General features: G+C 38.0%; 3 protein-coding genes across 3 annotated transcripts; 2 read left to right on the top strand and 1 right to left on the bottom strand.

Moving 5' to 3' along the window:
• The first annotated feature begins 467 nt into the window (after positions 1 to 467).
• On the top strand, positions 468 to 3097 carry LOC103996488 (WUSCHEL-related homeobox 9-like). The gene is made up of 4 exons (XM_018830217.2): positions 468 to 826; positions 1080 to 1868; positions 2611 to 2822; positions 2910 to 3097. The coding sequence occupies exons 1-4, from the start codon at positions 709 to 711 to the stop codon at positions 2913 to 2915; spliced, it is 1125 nt and encodes a 374-aa protein (XP_018685762.2). The 5' UTR covers positions 468 to 708; the 3' UTR covers positions 2916 to 3097.
• Positions 3098 to 5484: 2387 nt separating this feature from the next.
• LOC135619972 (ras-related protein RABA1f-like) lies at positions 5485 to 10172 on the top strand. The gene is made up of 2 exons (XM_065122502.1): positions 5485 to 5845; positions 9488 to 10172. The coding sequence occupies exons 1-2, from the start codon at positions 5628 to 5630 to the stop codon at positions 9918 to 9920; spliced, it is 651 nt and encodes a 216-aa protein (XP_064978574.1). The 5' UTR covers positions 5485 to 5627; the 3' UTR covers positions 9921 to 10172.
• A 435-nt stretch (positions 10173 to 10607) lies between these two features.
• On the bottom strand, positions 10608 to 19805 carry LOC135619973 (uncharacterized). The gene is made up of 8 exons (XM_065122503.1): positions 19579 to 19805; positions 16964 to 17001; positions 16184 to 16258; positions 15979 to 16062; positions 12886 to 12920; positions 11829 to 11914; positions 11152 to 11217; positions 10608 to 10865 (listed from the first exon to the last, which is right to left on the bottom strand). Exons 1-8 carry the CDS (start codon positions 19643 to 19645, stop codon positions 10831 to 10833), a joined length of 486 nt encoding a protein of 161 aa, XP_064978575.1. The 5' UTR covers positions 19646 to 19805; the 3' UTR covers positions 10608 to 10830.
• Positions 19806 to 20975: the final 1170 nt, after the last annotated feature.

Here is a 20975-nt window from a genome sequence, read left to right on the forward strand (position 1 = left end):
ATGCTTCCCCTTCCTCCCTTTTTGCCCTTTGGTCGACTGCAACTCGCAATCCAAAACAAGACTCATCCTTTCCCTTGTGATAGCCACTGCAAAAGCTATCTTTGTTGCCTCGCCCGATGGCATGCGGTACAAACGAAGCCCCAGCAGAAGGATGGGGTGGGTTGCCTTGTCTTTCTTGCTCGGTGCACGGGGGAATTCCTGCGTACTTACTTTTTGATTGGTAGCGTTAGCGTTGGAGTTTTAATGCCGATTACCACCTCTTCCCTCCTCCTCTTCTCTCCTGCTGCGTCACCGTCACCTCTCATGCATATATAGAGCTATAGAGATATGTTCTTGGGGTTTAGTGGACGGAGATCGTTGTTGTATTTTAATGGCTGTTCCTTTAATATCTCCACAATGAATACATATCTTATTAGGTGCGAGAAATTGAAGGCAGGAGGAGTAGGTGGAGGCTATTATAAGAAAGGGGAGACTTTGGGGTGTCGTGCGTCCAAGGAGGGTCGAGGCGTCGAGGTTGCAGTACCAGGAAGCAAAAGAGTAGGAGGATCTCACATCCTACATCGCCCCTTCCTTTTGCTCTGCTGCTGCTGCTGCTGCTGCTGCTGCTGCTGTTCCCCACTGGCTGCCTCCTCTGATCGACCTTTCTTTCATCCCACCACCAGACACAGAGCATCCCTCACCATCATCATCATCATCATCATCATCATCATGGCCTCATCCAACAGGCACTGGCCTAGCATGTTCAAGTCCAAACCCTGCAACGCCCACCACCACCAATGGCAGCATGACATCAACTCCTGTCACCAGAAAACTCCCTACGCTTCAGGTGACGCTCGCGACCATGACATATACCTGCTGTTCTATAGCTGGTGGAAGCTCGATGATTCCTTCTTTCATCAGTCTTAGCTTCGGTACATGTGTGTACTTACTTGGTCGTGCTGTGTTAACCAATCGCCATGCAAATGATGTGAATGAACAGTTGTGTTTGTAGAGCAGAAGGAATAAGCTGCAGAATTAGGGTTAGGGTTTTTATGTGTCGTGTACACCGGCACTAACTCATCCATGGCGGTGACGGACAGGTTTTGAGGAGCGCAGCCCGGAGCCGAAGCCGAGATGGAACCCTAAGCCGGAGCAGATCCGCATCCTGGAAGCCATCTTCAACTCCGGCATGGTGAACCCACCGCGCGACGAGATTCGAAGGATCCGAGCGCAGCTGCAGGAGTACGGCCAGGTCGGCGACGCCAACGTCTTCTACTGGTTCCAGAACCGCAAGTCCCGGAGCAAGAACAAGCAGCGCCACCTCCAAGCCACCCGATCGCAGACGCAGCCTTCTTCCGCTGCTCCATCCCCTCCGCCCGTGGCCACCAAGCCCACCAGCACCGCCACGTCTTCGTCCTCCTCATCCTCCGAACAATCGACCGGGTCTGACAAAACCCAACTTCCGGTGGCCTCCATGGGCGGCGCCCTGACGAGCATGGTCCATTCAGCAACGCCTCTGCCGGTGACATCAGTGAACCCGATGTACCTCCACGGTCCGCTGGAGTTGGGCGGCGAGCCTTTTCTTCTGCAGGGTCCGCAGGGATACTGCTTCCCAGCGGCAGAGCTAACAGGAATCATCGGTGTGCCAGAGCACGGCACGGGGGTGCACCCCGGACCGTGGGGTGACCTCATGGGCTTCAAGAGTGGGGAAGACGATGCCAAGGTTACGGTGCAGTTGCACCACCTCTATGGAACCGGATCTTCCTCTGCCCCTTCTGTTGTCACTACAGTTACCAGCGCCAATGCCTCCGGTGGTGGTGGTGGTGGTGCAACAGCCGGTGTTGCTGCTACTGCCGCTATCGTTGGTAGCTCCATCGATGAGATACAAGGTATGTCGCATTAATTCTCTGATGTGCCTCTCTCATTTGCACATCGAGCGATGATGTTTCTATCTTGTCTAATCCTCTCTGCATCTATCTCATCTCAGCGTGGTGTGTGTTTTCACTTCAATATCTTTGCTTTTGCCAACAAGTACATGAACAGAAGAGGCTATGTGTAGGTAACCCTCCCTACAATGCTCCCACAACTGGGAGCTGACCCATCCGTCACTCGCTAATTCTCACGAAGCTGATCTCACTCTTATAATCTTTTCCTCGTCCCAGAAGGGAAAGAGGCCTGCTAACATCTTCGTGCACGAGATCTGGTGATGACAAGAGATATTACAGAATAAAAGATTGTGTGTGTGTGTGAGAGAGAGAGAGAAATATGATTGAGGGGATTGATCGGGGAGGGGGTTTACATGAGAAAGTAGCCTCTATGTGGTCATGTCATTGGAGATTCTCGAGTGCGGGGAGAGGGGTTTACACGCGTACGTTGTTGAAAAGATAGAGAGGATGGTGGTCATGGTTTCCTCCTCATCCTCCCCCTCCTCACTCACCATAGGCATTCGATCTTAGCTTCCACATTATAGCGCTGTTACCTAGATTGGACGTGTGCATGGCATTGAAATCCGCCAAGTACTTCACCAGCACGTAATCCCTTCCTCTTCCAACCACAATTATGCCTCCATTTACATTATCCGTCCCTTTAATACGTTCTTACCCCCCATGTCTTCTTCTTCCTCTGCTACAGTGATGGGAGTTGGAGGATCAGGTGGTGCAGCAGCAGCGAGATCGACCGTGTTCATCAATGAGGTGGCTTTCGAGGTGGCGGCTGGGCCGGTGAACGTGAGGGAGGCCTTCGGACACGAAGCCATCCTCATCGACCATTCCGGCCGCCCTGTGCTCACCGATGAGTGGGGCGTCACCATCCATCCCCTCCGACATGGAGCCTCCTACTACCTGGTCCTCTCTCTCTCTCTCTCTCTCTCTCTCTATTTTATGCTACTATGGATTTCTTCTTCTTCTTCATCTAATGCTGTTGTAATGCAGGTTTAGAAGAACGACGATGGTGAGGCAGAATCTATCTATAAGCTTGTTTTGCTTGTGGTTTTAGCACTCCAATATGCTGCAGTACTGTCGTAGCTCTACTTTCGGACTATGTAGCTCAGTTTTGCAAGTTATTTACAAGTACTTTTGGGCTATGTGATGTAACTGATGGATATTATCTTTATCATGCATTTTTCTATCCTACATTACATAAATGCTGGCCTCCAATTTATCTGTCTCGCTGCACCAACAAATATTTGCCACTGGATTAACAACATGAGCTATGGATGCCCATAATCAACTACTCCTTGTGATCGATAACACGTACATAAAAGATCACTCGATGATTGACTGCTAGTTATGTGATGGTGGCAACCATCGCAATGCCATGCCCTCTTACCTTGCCATACCTCATGCTGAAGCATTCAAAGAAAAACTAGCTGGGAAGCCGCATCATTTGGGATAGAGTGGGCATCATCATCATCATGCATGTGTCATCTTCGAATTATAAATGTGAACTCTCGATATCTGTCTGGAAGATCGACTTGTTGTGGCAATAAATACCAAGAGAAATGCAGTGGCTGAGTTGGTGCAGGCGAAGAGAGGGGGGGAGGGAGAGAGAGAGAGTTGTAGGTGTCAAACAACAGTGGGCAAACGTGAACGCATCAATCTGCTGACCGAAACGGATGTTTGACTGACAAGAGAGAGTCAAAAAAGCAGGTTTGTCGTCAAAGGAACACAGTGTTGTAACGTAGGATCACAACATCACGTAATAGGCCTGCGCCCACAACAATAGGCTCCTATACTTGGCCATTCTAGTGACTTGCCCTTGTCCTCCCTCCCTCTCTCTCTCTCTCTCTCTCTCTCTCTCTCTCTCTCTCTCTCTCTGTGTATGTATGCACATTATTAACAGTCAAGACATCATATTGGAATGTGAGGAGTAAAATGTAAGAGAAACATTCAAGCTGTTGCTGATTACTCTTTCCAGTAATGGATGTTGGTGTTAAAGTGATTACACTAGTGAGGATGATCTATATAGTTATATACACATATACAACTTCATGTTTCATATAACCTATACCTTCATAGGAGTTCTTTGCACCTAAATTTGATTTTTTTTGGCGAGTTCCAAAGATTTTGGTACCAAAACCTTTTGTGTTGAAGTTGCAATAAGGATAAATAAAAATAAAAAATAAAGTTGAAATAAATCATCTTTAAGTTTTATTTAGTTAAACATCAACTATATCCATTAGTAAATATAAAATTGTATATTGTAGACAATTATGTTAATTATTATAAATTCTCGAAAGGTAGTGAAAATTTCATAACCAAAATAAAATTATTAATTTGTTGAAAATTAACTATTATAAATTATTAATTTGTTGCGGAGGGACTAGTTGACGCGCAACGTTGAATAGCGCAGACCGTTGCATCCCGGATTATCGACGACACATCTATCATTGCTCTATCTCCCTCCTGAGGTCTTGTGCTCCGGGTTAGGTCCCTTTCACCAATCATATTATAAATTACTCATACGATTATGATACTTTAGATGTTTATATTACTACGGATTCATCTAAAGCCTACAAAATAATAATACTCTTTTTATTTTTCTCAAGTAGTCAAAGCCGTCGTCCTAAAGCTTTACCGATTCTAATGTTTGGTGAATGGAAAACCACGCTACATGATCGACTCTGTCAGACCTCCGACCAAGTCCTCCTTTCAACGAGAAGACAAGAAGATTTCACAAGCAAATCACTTTGGGTGTTCTTCTTAGATCTTTACCTATTTGACTTGGCATTCCTTTGCATGTGTAGATGCAATTTCTTTTCATCCAAAAATCAAGGAAGAAAATTCCAAATTTTTTTCTAATTTTTTTTTCAGAAATAGAAAGTTGTGAATATGTTGATAGACATATTTTTGTCAATCAATTGATTTAAGAAATACTTTCAAAGTTGAAAGTTTCAAGTTTTGAACTTTTCTTTTTCTCAAAGGAGAATTGACATTTCTTTGAATGTGTTTTTACATATCCATCCTTTCAAACATTATTGTGCTTTAGATTATTTATCCTTATCAGTGCCTTTAGTCTATGCTCTCTATAAATCTTAGATAAAATATTAAATATATATAAATTATAATATTTCTAAAATTTCTTTTAATCTTCAAAGGTACAAAGAAATTAATTATAAAGGTATATGTAATTTGTTGGTAATCATGGATGCATTGAATCCATACAATCAAAAATCTTTTCTAGAAAGGAGAAAATTCAATAAAATATGAAAATATTTATGTCATTATAAAGTCAGTAATTTTAAGATTTATTAGTTGAAACTCTAATTTACATTAATATCTTTTAAAAGCTCTCATTTTATTTCATAATATATATATATATATATATATATATATTAAATTCAGCCCAATTAATATTTTAAATAATAATTATAAATATATTATATTGACATTTATAATAATGTATGTCTGTCGAAGGGCATATATGTAAAAATAATAATATTTATTGTAAAGTGCGAAGGGAAAGAGACGCCCGTCGCGCCTCCTCCGAAGCGTTTCCTCCGCAAGACGAGCCGTTCCCGCTTACTTCGAGACGAAGCAACAGCGGACTCGGATTCCTCCGGTCAGTAAGCGACACAGAGCTCGGATCCGGTCAGCGAGAGAAGCGGCGACGTTTGCGTTGTCGGCGGCGCCGGTGGCGGTGGCAGAGGAATGGCCTACAGGTCGGATGACGACTACGACTACCTCGTCAAGGTTGTGCTCATCGGCGACTCCGGCGTCGGGAAATCCAACCTCCTCTCCCGGTTCACCCGCAACGAGTTCAACCTCGAGTCCAAGTCCACCATCGGCGTGGAGTTCGCCACCCGGAGCATACGCGTCGAGGATAAGGTCGTCAGGGCGCAGATTTGGGACACAGCCGGTCAAGAAAGGTTCGATTCGATACTCCTACATATCCTGATGATCTGGAAGAATCGGTTTCTTTTTCTGCTACTTTTCCTAATTACCATTTCCAGAATCTCCGATCGGACATGGGGCGGTGTGTTCTTGTAAGATCTTGGGCCGGCTAGTTTGGATCCGACGGAAATTAGGGTTCTCTTACTTGGGTGGTCGTTACAAATCATTCGTTGGGCTTGATGCGAATGATATGCTGTTTTTCAGATCATCTATTGCGGGGATCAAGGAAGTCTCTATGATCACATATTAGCGTCCATAAGACTCTCTTGAATCTTCTTCTATGTGGTGCAATTGAGTTTCGGGAGGACTAATTTAGGGTTTGAATCGATCGTATACTTTACTATATGGTGCTGGACAAGTTAGATAGATAGAGTAGAGATATATAGAAGGAGAGGATTGCTTGGTAGGGTAATTATTAAAAGAAGTTATGCAGTTCAAGGTCTCATCATCGTTCCTATCATTTGCTAATTCATGGTTGAGTATATGCAATGTTGTAGTCTACAAACAGATAAATTGTGGTTTTATGTATAGATATATTGTAGTTTTGATTTCCTAAGAATCAGCTTATTAAATTTAGCCCATCTGTCCTCCGTGTGGGAGTTTTCTTGGTCATATGCTTTTAATTGTGGCCAGTATTTCAGATTGCTTCACTACCTGTGAATGAAAATGCTGGTGCAAGTTAATGACTTGCATCATCAATCCTTATAGAATATGAACTTGTAAAAGACAGCTAATGGAAAACAATTTTCTTCCCGAATAGGTAACTTGGTCTTTTCGTGCTTACGGGTATTGCTTGAAGTTCTTTCTGTTCCTAAGTAAAAAATAAGATTCTTTCATTTGTCTTGCCTCGTACCACTCTCGATACCCTTATATGATTTTAGTTTTTGCTGCCACTTCCTAAGTGCTGAAAAAAGTCAAAGTGTTAGTCGAGTTGTACACTAAGTTCCCCAGATTGAAAATAGATCCATATCTTGTAAGGGAAAAGAGAACAAAAATGCAAGCAGGATAGGCATGTTATCAATTTGTAAGATGCTGATTCTATTACAAAAAATTTCATATGTTCTCTTTGTTGTACCTTAATTTCTTCCAAGGGCTTTGCATGTATGAAAACCTTAGTTTTCTTCTACAGTGTTTACAGCATCTATGATCGCAAGCATATGCTTGAAAACTCTAGGCATCTAGAGTTTTCGAGGTTGATTGATGTTGTACTGATGCTAGAAATTAGGAAGACTGCTTACCTAAATTGAAATTTTGCTTGCTTTACTTTGGTTGATACGGTTAGAAGTTCCCTTTAAGCAAATGCATGGTAGGAAAATTGCCCATGGATGTCAATATCAAAACTAGGGTGGTGATCACGCCAGGTTAAGTTGATTTAGGTCTGGTTGGATTATAGGTTATTAAATATAAGGGTAGCTCGAGCCCAATCTTCTGCGCCTGGAGGTCAAGATTTTTTTTTACATGTACCTACCTGTCTGCCTAATGGTTTTGTTTGATCTGTCAGACCCTAGAATATATGTCCAACTTGAACCAACCCATCAATGGATTAAGATTTCTTGATTGAGATCTGATCCTTGAACAGAACAAGCTATACTAAGTGGATCAGGTCAGACTGACCCAACGGGTTTGGCTCAAGATTGCCACTTCCAGTCCAAAATGCCTATTGGCTGCTGTCGTTGTGTGCAGGTTTTGACGCTAGAATGCATCCTGGTCTTTGGACCTTGGTCCTTTGGTATAGTAGTTTTTGATCTTGATTGTAGTGTATCTAAACTATACACATGCATACCTACATGTTCACAAGCTAACATATGGACAAGATACTTTTCCAAAGGAATACATGAAATTGAGATATGACCATGAATGAACAGTATATATATATATATATATATATATATATATATATATATATATATATATAAAACAGCTATGTACCTTATGTTTGTATGGTTTACCACACTACTATATTATAGAACTTATCTACAGTAGATTGGTGATTACCTGAAAACAGTATGAATTATCCATAGTGTAAATAATATGCCCTATTAACGTTAGTGTATGTGACATGTCCTTTGTGCCATATGGTGATTCATCATCTACTGCTGAAAGTTTTTATTTTATATTGGGTAAGGATCAGTCAAAAGGAACCTTTGCTCATCCAAGTTGCATCTATACTTTTGGCAAACTGTTGACAGCTGTCGGAGTCTAAACTTTTGTTTAAATTTGACCAACTAATGGTCAAAGTGATCATTTGCTTATCCAAGTGCATCTATATGTTTTGGCAAACTATGGATGATTGTCAGACTAAGGTCGCTTTCTGTTAATAATCCATAGCAGGCATAGCGTGGCACCTTATGGATCTAACATTTTTATGTGGTACAAAACCTGGTGGAAATGGGTTTTGATGCACCCTGATCTCAGATTTGGATTGGATTTGTGCATAACAAACATGTGGATCAGTTTTATACTTGGTTGGTAATGATTGAGGGTTTATAGCAAGGTGTAAAATAAGGTAAAGAAAACTAATAATATGCACTGCAGGAGTCCTTTCCAGCCTAGAAAACCAACTTGAAATTTATTTGAATCACTCTCTCCTGTCCTCATTGAATCGAATTCATTGGATGTCATCTAGGCCAGCTTAGTGGTGGCCTTGCAAGGATAAGTCCATCGGCCAACATGGCCAGCCAAATTTGCCAATTCTTACTGCTGGTCAAACGAGGACCATAGTGACCAGTCAGATATAGTAAGAGGCCACCACCTTAGGGCTGATGTCAGGGTTATCAGGGAAGTCAATGCAAGTAGGTGCATAGTAACATAATGCTAGAGAAGATTTTTTTGATTAAGTGAACAAGTACACCTCTAATCGTCAGAACATCTGAGATCTCATAATTGGAAATGGTCTGAAATTTATGACAACTATTGGTCTCCATGGAACACGAAGAAGATGAAGTATTCTAAGTTTCTTGGACTTGTTTGGTCATTAAAGTATCATCCTTTCAATTAATCAACTCACTGTTATTATTTAGTCATCTTTATTACCGTAATAAGTGTTCCAAGGTGCCATTCGAGCGACTGAATATGCAAATGGGGGTCGTGCCACTCACGTAAGGCTAGTGGCAACTATTAGATATAGTATGACTGTATATCAAAAATATGCTGCCAGATAACTGGATATAAGCAAGTTGTTTCGCAAGTCTTGTGCACAAGCAGGTAATGTGCCTCTATATGTACCTTAGCAGTAGCATGTGATGCTTCTTGTTCATAATCCATAACTGGTATCTCTATAGTTTTTTGTGCTATATTGCATGAACCCTTCTTTCATTTGTTATCAGTTATCACCTAGATTGGTTTTAAAACTAGTACACATTTTGTTGCATACTTGAGGAGTTAGTTTGACTTGGTCTAGTGTTTCCATTTGTTATTTTAGGTTGATAGTATTACTATTAAGTTGGTACTTTATGCAGCTCATTTTAAAGTACAAACAATCTCTTTCATGCTTCAACATGAACTGCTTCTGCGGCCACATAAAATAATTGCCTTCACCTTGGGGAGAAGCTTTGTTTTAGCTTCTAATATGCAAGTTAAAAAGAAAATTAATAGTCTCTTTTTGTTGCTTCTAATAGGTACCGAGCAATCACTAGTGCATACTACCGTGGAGCAGTCGGCGCACTTCTTGTCTATGATGTTACTCGGCATACAACGTTTGAGGCTGTGGAGAGATGGTTGAAGGAACTAAGGGATCACACTGACTCTAACATTGTAATTATGCTTGTGGGCAACAAAGCAGACTTACGCCATCTGAGGGCTGTTACTGTTGATGACGCAAAGGCTTTTGCCGAAAGGGAAAATACCTTCTTTATGGAGACATCTGCTTTGGAATCGATGAACGTAGAGAATGCCTTCACCGAAGTGCTCACTCAGATCTATCGTGTGACGAGCAGGAAGGCACTTGATGCTGGTGATGACCCAGAGACGTTGCCTAAGGGTCAAACAATCGACATTGGCACCAATGATGATGTATCTGCTGTTAAGAAAGCCGGTTGCTGCTCAGCTTAGCTCACTCGGGGGGCACAGATACATAAATGTTAGGGGGTTTGGCAGGTTTGTACACTTTGATATTTGGTTTTTGGATCTGCTGGTACAACACAGTTGGCAACAGTGATCGTTTTCTACACCAAAAGAGCATTGGATTCGTTTTATACTGTTGTATCGTGGTTACCTTCATCCGAGTATATAATTCGGTAATGATTGTGTTTTAGTAAATATTGTAACAACTTTGTTGATTCATCTGACATTTCTCTTTTTCAAGTATGTTGCCATTATGTACCCTCCCCCCCACTAGTCAAAATATTCAAGAGATGCGTTTGAGTCAATAAGCAGCCCCCTGTTACTGAATGTGGCCATCTATGGCACAAAGATCACGTTTGCATTTTACAACGAAGCCTAAGCAATAGATTCTCTTCTGCCACCAGCAGCCAGAATAATCATCAATCCTAGGAGCAGTGCCGATCTGTATGCAGGCTTCAAAACAAGCCACAAAATATATATATAAAAACAAGATTGATTCTGCTTGCATCATCAAAACAGCACTAATCAAGACGACCAATGCAAATAATAGTTTATCAGATCCCACTTGGTAAAATCAAACAGCCAACAAAAACATCGAATATGCAAACAAAGGAACAAAATCTTCAAAAGAATGCAACTCACCAACTACCCTGGAACAAAAACACCACCTGCCAATTCAAAGATTATTGTTCAATACTATATTTAATATTCTGTTGTCACAAGAGCCAAGTATTCGTCAATAACCGGCTTCAAATTTTAATCCCGACAGTTGAAAGCATATCGAATAAAGAAAGGTTAATGCAGCAAAAGTACAACCTGCGGCAGCTTACTAGAAAATACAATCAGATGCGTCTGGAAATGAAACGTAGAGCCAGAAAAGCACACCAAGTACAGTTAGTTACTTGCGAGCTTCAGCCTTCTTCTGTTCTTTGGCTGTCATTACAAAACAGCAGATGGGTAAGTAAGCACATGGAGTATAATTATAGTTAGAAATTGTAAGATTGAAACAAGAAGAAAAAGTAAAACATGGACCATAATGCAAAGTCTAAAGGCTGTAAATCTGCTAAAACCAAGCAAAAGATCAAACAAGTATCTTGATCAGTTCTCTATCAATAAAGCCAGTTTCTGATATAAAAAGTAACTATAAAAAAGAGCTGATCACATTCATGTATAACAAACAGCACAACCAAAGAGGATTTACACAAAGAACACATCATACCAGCTTTTTCTTCCTCTCGCTTTTTTGCAGCTTCAGCTCTTTGTTGTCGTATTAATGCTAGGCGCTCTGCAGAAAATAATACGTAGATCAACATGTGATTACCAATAATGAATATCAAGATTGGAATATCAAGCTGAGTAACACTTGCAGATATCAGCGATTGGCGTCATAGATGGCAAATTTTTGGGTGATAAAATGCTTGAGTTGTCATCCATAATGCAGACCCAAACATCCAGAACAAGTGAACACCCGAGTTCAAGTACATTGAATGATTCCAAATTAAACATATTGAGATTTAATAATTCCACGTTGTCACGACCGATACAATATATCTGATGCATCAAGTTCAAGTACATTGGCAGCTTATTCTGACAAAACTGGGAGTACTCTGGAGCACTGGGAAATTTTTTAAAGGGTGACAACAATAAACTTAAGCAAATAATGAAGTACTTAGATTGCATTATCAAGAAAATACAGATGATATACTTCTCAAAAGAAACTCAAAATACAACCATATTATACTAGTTTGATACAACATATCAGCCAATCAACTTGATTACAGAACATTCTACTAAAAAACAAAGCAGATATGTTAACGCAGAGAGCTTAGAACAAGATTGTTACTCAACAAACAAAAAGTGTTAGACAGTAAACAGTGAAGGCTGTCTGATTGTTACCCAAGTCTTTTCGTGCTTGTTCTGTTTTTCCTTGTTCCTGTAGCCTCATGTATCGCTCATGAGCTCTCTGTCTCTCTATCTCTTCCCTATAGAAAAGAGGTCATAAAACATTGGTAACAAAGAGAAAAATGCAAAATCATTTAGGTCTACTGCTCCTAAAAGGCCCATAATTGTAGCATTACCATAACTAATAGCAAATAGTTGTATTTTTTGACAATTGATCTAATTTAATGTATTATTCAACCATCTAGATCATGTAAGAAACACAAAGATATTGTGGTGGTAACTCAAAGCAAAACTGCAAGGCATTGCTACATTATTGCATTTTCAGATGACATACGAATTATCACTAGATTATTAAATGGTCAATTTCAATCATGAAAGTGAATGAAAACTAGTGGTCGAGTATCAAAGTTTTGAGATTTAGGCAAAATAAAGAGGAGATGAAAAAGTAGAGGAAACAGAGAAACAGTAGAGAATTGTGTAACTGTATTCTATCAGCTGCTTACTGAACAGTAACAGCTCCTGATAGTAATGCTGTCATCTTATCAGTCTTATTTTGATAAGGAGTCTTAGGAAATAAAACATCAAACCATTAATCCCTAACTTTAATCAACCAAACACTAGATTCCAACACAGTTACGAGACACTAATAAGTGCCTACCAAAAATCAGCAAATCTTGTGACTGACAAATAAACTACCAAACTCGAACTGATAAAACAAAATGCATATCTCCAGCTAGTAAAAACAAAAGCATGAACTGATTCTTGATCAAAACCAGGAACAGATTACCTAGAATCTGCATTAGCCACAAAGTATTAGGCACACTAAAAACTTTTGCATGACAGTGACAGTTTTAAAAAGTGCTAAGCAATCCACCCATTTTCCTTTATGGTTACGAGATATGCTTGCCAAATTACAACAGGAACACATTTTAAAGCGAAATAGATCAATGACACAATAAGAACTGCTAAGCATAAAAGCTTACACGGCCAATCATGGAAACTTAATTAGCAAAAGCCCTTAAAGAGAACAATATATGCAGATTCAGTTTACCTTTCACGTCGAGAGAGTTCAGGAGTGCTTTCAACCTGCATTGGAATTTCAAGAATATATATCAAAACTTTATGAAACTCGTTAACAACTGCCTAGACTACATAACCATATACTTAAATTCACTAAAATAAGTGATGACAGAAATGTTACAGTTTGATAAAAAGTAAAAGTTATTTAGATTGCTACCACCAGAAATGACAACAAAAAGAATTAAGACTACCAGTTAGCTTAATTTATTCAGCCAGTTGAAAGCAAAAAAAAAAAAAGAAATAGCCAACTATAACTCAACGACTGCAAACCCACCATAATCACCAGAGCACGAAAACGAAGTCTAGAAGAAGAAAAGTGACAAGAAAGGGAAGATGTGACAGGCAATTAATGCCATGATCCAAGATCCAACCCACATGAGGCAAATACTCAAGAAAAGAGTTCTCGATACACAATAGGACTAATCAGGATATCACAATCTCCCCTAATCAAATGTTTGACACAACTGTAGGTCTACACGAAAGTACATACACAGGCCACATTGATCACCAAGATCATCACAACTGATGTGCAATTCTGGAGTTATCATGCCACCATCGTCACTGTTAGCCACCGTCAAACTACAGACTCAACAAGATGCATGGTTGGGCCTAAAATGATTCATACACACACAAGCAGTTGTTGCTCAGAGCTCTTTGGAGGTGAGTTGTGAGATATATATACTATCTCAGACAGACTCATATTTGATGTGGGATTAATTATCAGAATTAACCCATCATACAGAGAGCAAAATAATTGTTTCAGAACATTAGGACCTACACAACAAATGGAAAAGCCAATTTCCTACAACTAATCTTAAGGCTCTTCACAATGGAGGAATCAGAATCAATAAAAGGTAAACCAAACAACATATCACAAGCAAGATGCTTTGTAGCAAGAACTTGCCAATGGTAATAATTGGTTAAGACAAGTAGCCCAAGAAGATGAGAGATTTTCAACAACTTAAGTATCTTTTTGTCTCAAAATCAAAAGAACATAATGAAATTGTCCTACATGATTTTATGGAGGTTTACCAAAAGGAAGTTATTACTGATCAGTTTTTTATACTTATACAGGCTATCATTATCTCAAGCCATATAAGGCCTCTCATGTCAGCCAAAATTAGACAAATTGAGGGAGGGGGGGATCATTAATGTTCTAGTTGGTGATTCATGAACATAATAACTTAAGCATAGTTGCCTCTACAAGTTAGTCAGGTAAACAAGATTTACATGAACCATGTGACACAAGGTTGCTGCTTTCCAAGTGGAAGTCACCGTCGTAGAAGTTTAGTCATCTTAGAAATCGAGTGTCCAACTTGAGACTACAAAGGACACTCAAATGTTTATTTATCATCTGAAGTTTACGCTAATAGCACGAATAACCCAAACACATTAAAAAAATGAGCAAAAGAATTTCCATCCATAATTGTTTGAAAGCGAGAAGGATCATGGACACAATGTTCATGGATATGACCAAATTCAATACAGTGCAAACACAGTAATAGATACCGTTAACTTCAAACAGCAATTTCTACAATGTACAGTAGCAAAAACATGTAATTTCATGAACAGCATTGGTTCTATAGTAATAACTCTCAGTATGTAGTGCTAGATTAAACCAAAGTTTTTAATCTCATACTGTACCAATGCACTGAGCTTTTCTCGATATGGTACGGTACAGGGTACCAAGCGGTACACCTAAAAAAATTTACAATTTTAGGTATGCCCGCTGCTCTCTCCAAACTGGCTGCGGCATTCAACATCAAGGAGGTGGAGAGGAGAAACCCTTCCTCATGGAGGTAGGGAGGAGAAACCCTTCAGCTGCGACCTTCAGGAGGTTTACAAAAGTTTCGGGGTCTTTGATGCTTCTCCCTCTTCTTCCTCGCTTTGTCTTGTCACAGCCAAATACCTTATACCGCCCGATAGCGGGTGATCTGCGTGCCGGTCAGCTGGTGGACCGGTACGTACTGCCCGTATCGGGCGGTACATAATGGTATTAAAAACGTTGGATTAAACTGAAAAAGCCAGACAACCCTCTATAGCGCCGAATATCATGTTGCCCACACAAGTATCCACTTTTTACTTGTTTCATTTTTTAGTAAACTAAATCAAAAGGCCTTGTCTAACGTTCAAGAAAAGACATCAGATCTTTGACACTTTATGGTTGTGAAACCGGGACTTTGGAAAAGAAATATTTTTATACGTGAAGCTTGGAACTTTTGTATCAGAAAACCATCTCAAATTTTGTTATTTATGGTCATGATCTTCAACATGTAATGAATGCTGTTGTTGTATATTCTACTTACTATGACATCACGTATAGAAATGACCTGAACAATGCTATCGACTAATACTCTTTACATTTAATTATATGTCAAAGTCATCTTTTTATTTATTCCCTAATCAGGCTAAGATAGTTCAACAATGTCCTTATGATCTCCACATATAAGGATATATGACCATACATGCAGCAAACGTATATGGTTTGCTTTTGCATGAAATTAAGGGCACATATGTGATTTACATTTCCTCTCTATTAGTATAGTAACAAATTTTATAATTATCTCAAATACTATTATATGTGGTGCATAATAATAGACATTTAACAATTTCATGAGCTTATCACTTATACTAATTCTTGTATGAAAATAAATGTCATCTTGTAAAATACTAAAATGTTAATGTGGTCTAAGCATATTTTTACCTATTAATATATTATACTTCAATGCATATTTCTTTTATAGTAACCACATGCAGTCACATCATAAAAGCAATCTCCTAGTGTGCAACCTCCCAAGACCCTGCATTAGCAGAAGCGTTTTTACTAAACATATGATATACAGCAATTGTCTAATTGTGTACATGACCCTTCTTTAAAACATTTTTGCTATAGAACACAATTAGCTTCATAGTTTTGTTGTAACCACTACTTAATCCTTGAGATAAAACCAGTCACTCTATCTTAAAAAATAATTTTCAGAACAAATAAAAAGAAAAGGTAAACACAAATTGATAAAAAAAAATTCTATAAGAAAAGGTAAAGAAATAAAAGCTTTGCACTTACATCAACTGCTCTAGCTTTCACATTTTTAGGCTTTGCCAAGTTTGGGTTCTGAATCTCGCTTATGTCAAGAATGCCCTTTTTTTTCTGATATAAAAATCATTGAAAAAAATAAAATATAAATCTGATATAACACTTAAATGACAGAAAAAAATCAAAACAAACAAAGATATATAATAAATATACAAACAGTAAAGAAACATGTTACCTCAGTCTCTTCAGTCTCCCCTCCACTTTCCTCAGATTCCTCCTCTTCACTATGTTCAGCTTCCTCCTGTTGCACCTAAAAAGGAAAAGGAAACCCGTACAAGTTAGAACAAAAATGCTCAAAAACATAATATAAACTAAAAAGATGAAAGAATTTACAAATTGCTAATCTAGAAGGTACAGACTTCTGCATTAGCTGAAACTAGCAATATGTAGTCTAAACAAGAGAAATTCAGAAAGAAATGTTAGCAGAAGATAATGGTTGACATGCATCATGAAATTATGAAATACCAAAAGCTATCGAAATAGCCATCTTAGGCTGTCAAAAATCATTTCATTATTTAAAGTTTTAACGAGTTATATATATCAGCAATCAAACAACAGCATTTTCAGACTCCTAACAAGGGTTTGTTACAAATTGAGTTCAGAACTAAATTGTGAGCTTTTTTTTTCCTCATTGCCATTCTCTCCTGAATAAACCCAACATGCTACCCGAGCATGGTTTATATTTAATACAAGTAGTTGAAAAATACTAGATATACCCCAAAACCTGATAGATAATCAAGAAGGGAGATGCATGGCTCATTTGGTTAGAGATGTTGAAATAAGTTACTTCCCAGCACAAGTAAATTAAGAGTGCATACAATATAGAAGAGTTTTATGCATGTAACGAGCAGTGCCAACAGAGAACAGACAGGGTCATGGCCATAAATTACTTTTTACATAAAAGTATTCAAATAATATTATTATCCTCATTTAACTAGCAAAACAAACATCCAACCTGTTTAAAGGTGCGAGGACGAGCCGAAGAGCCAGCAACTGCAATTATGTTAACCAGGAACATGTTACTTAAAACAGAGCACAGAATGTAATAGCAAAATAGACAGAATCTGAAAACAAGGATTTCAAATAGATCTACAATAGTTTGTATTCTTCAAGCCATATGATCTTTCTAGGCCAACTAAACATTGTCAACTCTAGGTAAAGAAGGAAACAACCATCCACAAACTAAAAACCTACTAAGAGCAAAAAATTATCTAGAAGCTAAACATACATAAATCATCAAAAATTTCTCTAAAAAATTATAGCATTTTCTACAAGTGCTGGTGAAGAATAACAAACAAAAAGAATATACTGAACAGAAGTTAGAAGTAAAGTAGCAAATCATTCAAGCAGCTCGTTCAAGTAACTTAATATATAGATTGTGATTCCACAATAATGCACTAAATTTCAAGTGGAAAATGAGAAATAAATAAATATAATAGCTGACAGAAGTGCATTCAACCAGAATTTTCCTCAAATTGGAATTCAAGTCAATGGTTTATGTGCCATCTTAACAAGCACAAATTGGTGATAAAAAAGCCTACGAAATTTCCTACTGAAGATATAACTAATTTGAAAAAAAGAATCACATAAAACAGAAACTCAAAATGAGGGACAAATTAAAAATAAGGGTCTCTTAGTTAACCTATTAGAACTGCAAAAAAAATCACCTTTGTATTTACTATATATATGTATACAACAAAGTCCTTGTTTTACTATGGAAGTGCTTCTCACCATGATATCTCAAGTCCCGAACCCAAAGAGATTACAGGGTGGATTTGAATATTTTTCCCAAGGAAATTGAATTTGCATTTTTTTGTATACAATCTAAAACAGCTGCAACAACTACAACAAGCCATTATGTCCCAACCGCATGGGTTGCTAACTAAAAAGGAAGGATTAAAGAAATGTTTATAATTCAATGAAACAGCAGTTTCCCACAGTAAAGTAGCAAATCATTCAAGCAGCTCGTTCAAGTAACTTTATTGTAAATAGGACAATTCTTAGTGAAGCGCATCTCTTTGTAACAATTTATGAGCAAAACATCCATGTTCAGTTAAAAGAGAAATCCATATAGTGAAAAAAAAAACAAACTTTATGGTTTCTTTTCTTGGCTATCGTGTAAGAGTATGATAAGAATGATATATGCAGTGACATAAAGACCCTGTCCAAGCACTTGTGAGAAGTGATTCTGTCTTGCGAATCATGTACCCTTCCATTATCTCTCTGTCATGGAGTTTATTTTTTTTCCCCTCTGTTATTGAACTGTTGGAAATCTACTTTGAGTAAGTGTTATGCTCAATCTATGCAATGAGCTTTTAATATAGATCATCATGCATAGTCTTTGTGTAACACTCCGATTAATCCCACATCAAAAGTGGGTAAGACTAAGATTGACTTATAAGAGTCTAATGAGTATACTACTATCAATTTCAACGTACGCATTTTGGCTAATGATTTGGGTCAAACAAAGTTGATAGACGAGTTAGCCTATCAAGCCCGAGTTGTAACATTTGATATCAGAACTGATTTAATATTTGGGTATGGTGAAGAAGCTCAAGTAGGAAAGGACTATCTATAGATAGAGTCAGATGACTCACTACAGCGTGGAGCCACTATTGAGTTACGCTTCACATGCATCATGTTAGGATTTGATCTAGGCTATATTGGGGCCTTAACGAGTACATCAAACCATTGAGTGGGAAAAATTATAACACCATGATTAGTTTCATATTAGAAGTAAACAAAACTAAGATTGACTTATAAATGTCTTATGAGCGTACTGTTATCAACTTCAACTAAGTATTTTGACCATAGTTTGGGTCAAACAAAGTTGATAAGCCAGTTAGCTCATCAAACCTAGGCCGTGACACTTTGTTGTTCAAGCAGCATGACTTTTGATTAAATACAAATATTATTCAAAAAGCAACCAAACAACAAAAATATTGAGGTCTCAGAACAGTTGCATCTGTTTGGCAATGAAGTGATTTGAGATAGGCTGACTTGTTTTATGGTTATACACACACACACACACACACACACACACACACACACACACACACACACACACACACACACACACACACACATATATATATATATATATATATATATATATATATATCACCCTTCGATGAACTCGTACGAGGTTGCTGGCCCACTTGGATCAACTAAAACACTAAAACCAAATCTTGGGGTTTCTAAAACACGAGGCTACGCTACATCGGTATGTGAAAAGCCTGGTTGATAAGCCATCCCCAACCACTCCGCAAGAACGAACGCCTTCCCACAATTATTCTAATATCAGAAAACAGCTAATCAGCCGAGTACTAATCGATGGCATGTTCAAGCTACGGCAATATTTCCTGGATACACCGCGTACCATCCAAAGGAAGTGTAAGATCCACACAGATCACAAATAACCCCGTGACGTGATCCGATGACGCTACATCAGATGGAGGAGAAACCAACAACTTACAAGAAACTAAAGTAAAACGAATATCCCAGAATGGGAACGAGAAACATCCATAAAACCCTAGGTATCCGAAACAGAGGCAGATCAGAGAAAAATACCCATCTCTTCGGGCGTGGAGAAGTTCCTGCGGCCGGTGGGCTTGGCCTTGAACCTGCCTCTCCCCATGATCGACCGCGATCTGGCGCAAGCGACGAAGGATGGCTTCTCGGATTCTCTGGCGCTCGGTTGGCCGATCGGCGAAACCCTACGCACCTCGTCGCCCACACGCAACGCCCCCTTCTCTCTCTTTCGCCGCACGGATTACTGGCATATATCTACCGAGATTAAATCGACCCGATGGCCTTCCCAAAGCTTTTATAGCGGGAATCCAGCGGTGCCCCCTTTTTTATTTTTTTTTTTATTTTCTCTTTTTTTTTCCAGTACTAATTGAACAAAGACACATTCCCATACAAAAATACTCATTTTAGCTTTTTCAAAAGAAGGCTATTACTTCTAAAATCCCAATAATTCTCCTTCTCTGTTTTCCAAAAGGTATATATTTAAGTATATATAGAAATTACATGATATCTATGATTCTGTAAAAAAATATAAAAATATTTTGAAATGCATTTTATAACTACATATTTTTAGTATAAATATCATTTTAAATTACTAAGATGGTGTCATCTTTTCAAAATTTTGATATATTGTATTAAATTATTTTTTAAAAAATATAAATATCTATAATTTATGTTGATACATATATATATATATATAATTTTATTTATTTATAAGTTTCCAATATTTTTATGTTAAAAATTAAAATTTATTTCTCGGTTTTTTTAAGTTTAAAATTCATTCAAACAACCAAAGCCAAGCCTACAAAAAATAAAAACATCAAAGGGTGAGAAAAAAATGTCATCTTTTGTTGGGTAAAATTGAAAAGTGGGTGAATCGATCCCCCTATATATAACATTTAGGTTGTTAGTTCTATAAAAATAATATAATTGAGATAATTAGACTCAAAATCCAATAGATACTAGTTTATCTAATAATAGAGTTTCAAATAACTATCTTTGTTGGTTTACGAACAAAAACAACCAAATAAAAAGATATTAATATAAAGCATAATATTTTTTGTACCTCTATCAAAATGTAAATAAACTTAAAATCAAGTAGAAAAACAACTCATATAAGTATGTATTTTTCTTAGTTTGTAAATAAGAATAACCAAATAAAGAGACTTTTATGTCAACTATAGGATTTTTGAGTTAGTTTATGGGGTTTTTCCTACCTCTATCCAAATATTGGAAGTCTATTCGAAATCTTTATACCAAAATAATATTATAAATTTATTATAAAACACTATAATTATGATAGATAGATTCAAATCATATGTTAAAAACGAATTTGTATAAATCGATTTTCTTGTTGGTCAATGAATAATAACAACTAAGTAGTGAGACATATGTCAATTTAATTTATTTTTTTAAATATATTCATAATATTTTTTATA

The sequence above is a fragment of the Musa acuminata genome, chromosome BXJ2-8 (assembly GCF_036884655.1).
Source record: "Musa acuminata AAA Group cultivar baxijiao chromosome BXJ2-8, Cavendish_Baxijiao_AAA, whole genome shotgun sequence".
Taxonomy (NCBI): Eukaryota; Viridiplantae; Streptophyta; class Magnoliopsida; order Zingiberales; family Musaceae; genus Musa; species Musa acuminata.

Bases quoted from the DNA above. Each gene is read 5' to 3' on its own strand.
- LOC103996488 (XM_018830217.2), top strand. From the start codon at position 709: ATGGCCTCATCCAACAGGCACTGGCCTAGCATGTTCAAGTCCAAACCC. The intron at 827-1,079 runs GTGACGCTCGCG...GGTGACGGACAG, and splicing joins GAAAACTCCCTACGCTTCAG to GTTTTGAGGAGCGCAGCCCG. The intron at 1,869-2,610 runs GTATGTCGCATT...CCTCTGCTACAG, and splicing joins CTCCATCGATGAGATACAAG to TGATGGGAGTTGGAGGATCA.
- LOC135619972 (XM_065122502.1), top strand. From the start codon at position 5,628: ATGGCCTACAGGTCGGATGACGACTACGACTACCTCGTCAAGGTTGTG. The intron at 5,846-9,487 runs GTTCGATTCGAT...TGCTTCTAATAG, and splicing joins GACACAGCCGGTCAAGAAAG to GTACCGAGCAATCACTAGTG.
- LOC135619973 (XM_065122503.1), bottom strand. From the start codon at position 19,645: ATGGGGAGAGGCAGGTTCAAGGCCAAGCCCACCGGCCGCAGGAACTTC. The intron at 16,259-16,963 runs GTTGGATGTTTG...TTTCCTTTTTAG, and splicing joins GTCCTCGCACCTTTAAACAG to GTGCAACAGGAGGAAGCTGA. The intron at 11,218-11,828 runs GTAACAATCAGA...TATTTTCTGCAG, and splicing joins ACAAGCACGAAAAGACTTGG to AGCGCCTAGCATTAATACGA.